At 33.3% G+C, this 3,774-nt stretch overlaps 1 protein-coding gene across 1 annotated transcript; it reads left to right on the top strand.

The window, feature by feature from the left end:
* The first annotated feature begins 297 nt into the window (after positions 1–297).
* LOC127438204 (uncharacterized) lies at positions 298–2,743 on the top strand. Its single transcript, XM_051693613.1, has 5 exons — positions 298–387; positions 765–1,094; positions 1,333–1,470; positions 1,555–1,658; positions 1,839–2,743. Exons 1-5 carry the CDS (start codon positions 363–365, stop codon positions 1,887–1,889), a joined length of 648 nt encoding a protein of 215 aa, XP_051549573.1. The 5' UTR covers positions 298–362; the 3' UTR covers positions 1,890–2,743.
* The last annotated feature ends 1,031 nt before the right edge of the window (positions 2,744–3,774 follow it).

Below are 3,774 nucleotides of genomic sequence, written 5' to 3'. Positions count from 1 at the left end.
ATTTCTTTACTCTCGTTTCATGAAATAATAATAATAATAATTCTTTCTCAATAAATCTCAAGCTCCGGGGTCACATTGGGATCAGACCCCCAGCCTTTGTGAAACAGTCTGAACATAAGCTACATGGAATCTTTTTCATCACTGATGTCACTTGTAAATATGATAATGATGATGATGTTGCATTAAGTGTTAAAACAAGTCTGTAAAATGTAGCCTGTGCGTTTGATTATGGCTGTGAGTTGGACTTCCTCTCAGTGGTTTGTGCAGCTTCCTTCTCTTTTTCAAAGCTTTAAAATACAGTTGCATCTCACTTGAAAGGAACCAGATTCTATACCATTTTGTCTTTTGATCAAGAAAGTAAAATGAAAATCATCCAGCTTCTAATCTGTAAGTGTATTACATGTTATTTAATATCAGCTAAAACTTTACATTTAATGGTGTACTGTATACGTTTACATTAGTTAACACAATAGTTAACATGTGAAAAATATTTTTACAGCATTTATTACAGTAATCTTGTTTATTGTTCATTTCTACATATATTTAAATATAAAAAAGTTAATTGTGAGCATACATGAACTAACAATGAACAATACTGATATATATATATATATATATATATATATATATATATATATATATATATATATATCCATAGATCTTATTGCAAACTTATAAATTCTGTAAAAATATATGTTTATTGTTAGTTTAATTATCCTAAGAATCCTAATTATTATTATATGTTTGTTTTTTATCTCATACAGTAGATCTTCTCTTGTGGTGTCAAGCTGCACAGAGTTTAATAGATCAACTGACAGATTTGGGACAAAATGTGACAATAAACTGTACTCTTGATGAAGGAGGGATTTATTGGTTATTACTGAAACTTCCAGATCCTCCAGTGATGATATTACGCACTACGCAAACCAATTTTTTTTGCTTCAATAAAACATTCAGACACAAATATTCAGTGCAGTCTCACCGTCATCTGTTTATAAATAATGTCACCACTGATGAATTAGGAGATTATTACTGTATGAAGAAAGATACAGTACCTCCAGAATTCAGCGATGGCACCAGACTACACATCATTGGTAAGTACTCCTGGAGTCATCACAACATCGATATTCAGTTTTATGATTATAAACATTTGTCTAATCACTGCTTCTTTAAATTATCATTATTATCATCTTTAAGTTGCAAGAAAATTAAGCCCCTATATGACTCTGTAGTTGTTATAAAACTGCAGTCATTTAATATGCTTAAATGTGTAAATAGACTAAAATTATGGTCAACTCTGTAGTAGATTATCATCTCATTCTTTCCTTACAGAACCAACTCAACCAACTGAGTTAACTGAGAGCCAGACACATACAGTAGTGCAGAATATTGTGCAGAGTCAGACACAATGGCATATTATTATCCTCATATCTGCTCTGCTGAATGGTGTTTTGATCATTGTGGTCACTGGTGAGTTATGTAACTTAGATACAATGAAATGTACAGTATTTGTGGCTTCATCTGTAATATCAACATAACTCTCTTCTCTGGTAGGTTGTTTAAGTTGTTACTCTGGAAAAAGTGTAAAACTTCAAGGTACACAATTACAGACTACATTTATTGCTGTAGAACAGTCTCAAGAGCTGAGCAAATTACAGGTAAATTAAGTAATATTTTAATTAGTCATTAACATGTGTATAAATCACTGCATTAATTCATAGGTTTATTGCTGATCTTTATTGCTGTTATTCCAGACTATTATAAAATATACAATAGCATTGATTGGATCATAGCTCAGATGTAATGTGCTAATACTGACTCCCCCATTTTAATTTCAGTATACTGAGGTGGACTTTTCCATACTTTGTGAAGAGTTTGGACAAAGATGAAGTGAATTCAAAGTTCTCATTATTGTTTTTGATATAGTATTATAGATCAGACATTGTACTGCATTGCCAAGCCAGTCTTTTTTTCCAAAAAGGGAGGCTGATATATACTCATTGAGGACTTTTATAGGAACACTATGGTCCCAATAAAGTTCCCGACGTGGTCTTCTGCTGTTGTAGCCCATCCGCATCAAGGTTCGATGAGTTGTGCATTCTGAGATGCAATTCTGCTCACTACAGTTGTACAGAGTGGTTATCTGAGTTACCATAGTCTTTCTGTCAGCTCGAACCAGTCTGGCCATTTTCCGTTGACCTCTCTCATCAACAAGACATTTCCATCACTGGATGTTTTTTGTTTTTGGCACCATTCTGAGTAAACTCTAGAGACTGTAGTGCATGAAAATCCCAGGAGATCAGCAATTAGTTACAGAAATACTCAAACCAGCCCGTCTGGCACCAACAATCATGCCACGGTTGAAATCACTGAGATCACATTTTTTCCCCATTCTGATGGTTGATGTGAACATTTGGTGAAGCCCCTGACCCATATATGCATGATTTATGCATTGCACTGCTGCCACATGATTGGCTGATAGATAATCTCATGAACAAGTAGATGTACAGATGTTCCTAATAAAGTTCTCAGTGAATGTAGATGATTCTTTATAAAACTTGATTTGCTTGTTTTGATATCAACTTCTCACTTATACCTAGAACTTGTATAACAGATGTTCATGTGTGATATTCATTAATGAGTCAGTAAATTATTGAAGGTGAATGGACATCCTATTTATGAATAAAAAGATATCATATAAAGAAATGGACATTAGTGAAATTATCATACATTTGTATTAGTCAGAAAACACCCTCCTAGATGATGGTTAGAAGAACTCTTTTATCTTGCACTCTGTATAGTTTGGTTTGCCTCAAATAATGAATTCAGACAAGCACAGTAAAGACAAGTGTTCCACTAGATTGGTGGTTTAACTTTTTACCAAGTGAAGTTGTTTTTCTTTGCTTTTAATTTGCTAAAGTGTATTGTGTACCATGATAGTCACTATTATATAAACCTAACATGGAAACAGAGCTGCTGGAACACCTGGCATTTTTATTTATTTTTTTTGGAAACAATGTTGTGTTAAAATGATGAAGGGTGATTCAAACTCCATATAGCCTAATTGTCAGTCCTGCCAGACTACTACTACTACTACTACTACTACTAATAATAATAATAATAATAATAATAATGATTTTCAAACAGAAAAAGTAGAAAAAGCTCATGGCATCTTCTCTAGGACAAAATGGACTACAACGGATGTCCATTTTGTCAGGCACTTACACTCACATGCTTGTGGTAGTTGTAGTCCTTATTTAGCAACTTGTTAGCAACATGCAATTTTTGAGGAGTGGCTCTGTGTAATGTATGTTGTACAACAAAAAGTAAGTCTCTTCAAGTAATTGTAACCACACACATTATTTTAGTCATAAATCCAAAACTGGACTTCTAAAAACCTATAGGAAATGCTTGCAAATGTGAGTTTGAAAAACTTTTCCGTTTAGTGATATTTGAAGTCATGAATTCAGAGACCTTCCCCTCCTCGAAATTTGATCACAAGTGATTATGGGAAAAATATTTGATTTAAAACGCACATAAATAGATCTGATAGAATCACCCGTGAGCCTAAGTGAATCTACACTTTTATCAAAGACTTGATTCAGGTCTTATCCAGAAGAGGGCACCACACAACAGAAAGAAAAAGCACTTTCCTCAGTAAAACAAAAGGGCTTTTTGATCCTTTACCACTCCTGTGAGAGTGGTTTGTCATGACAGAAAAGGAAAAAAAGAAGAAAATCAATGGAATTTATATATATATATATATATACTTTT

The sequence above is a fragment of the Myxocyprinus asiaticus genome, chromosome 49 (assembly GCF_019703515.2).
Source record: "Myxocyprinus asiaticus isolate MX2 ecotype Aquarium Trade chromosome 49, UBuf_Myxa_2, whole genome shotgun sequence".
NCBI classification, from domain to species: Eukaryota; Metazoa; Chordata; class Actinopteri; order Cypriniformes; family Catostomidae; genus Myxocyprinus; species Myxocyprinus asiaticus.
This window is presented reverse-complemented; position numbering and strand designations above follow the sequence as displayed.

Bases quoted from the DNA above. Each gene is read 5' to 3' on its own strand.
- LOC127438204 (XM_051693613.1), top strand. From the start codon at position 363: ATGAAAATCATCCAGCTTCTAATCT. The intron at 388-764 runs GTAAGTGTATTA...TATCTCATACAG, and splicing joins AATCATCCAGCTTCTAATCT to TAGATCTTCTCTTGTGGTGT. The intron at 1,659-1,838 runs GTAAATTAAGTA...TTTTAATTTCAG, and splicing joins AAGAGCTGAGCAAATTACAG to TATACTGAGGTGGACTTTTC.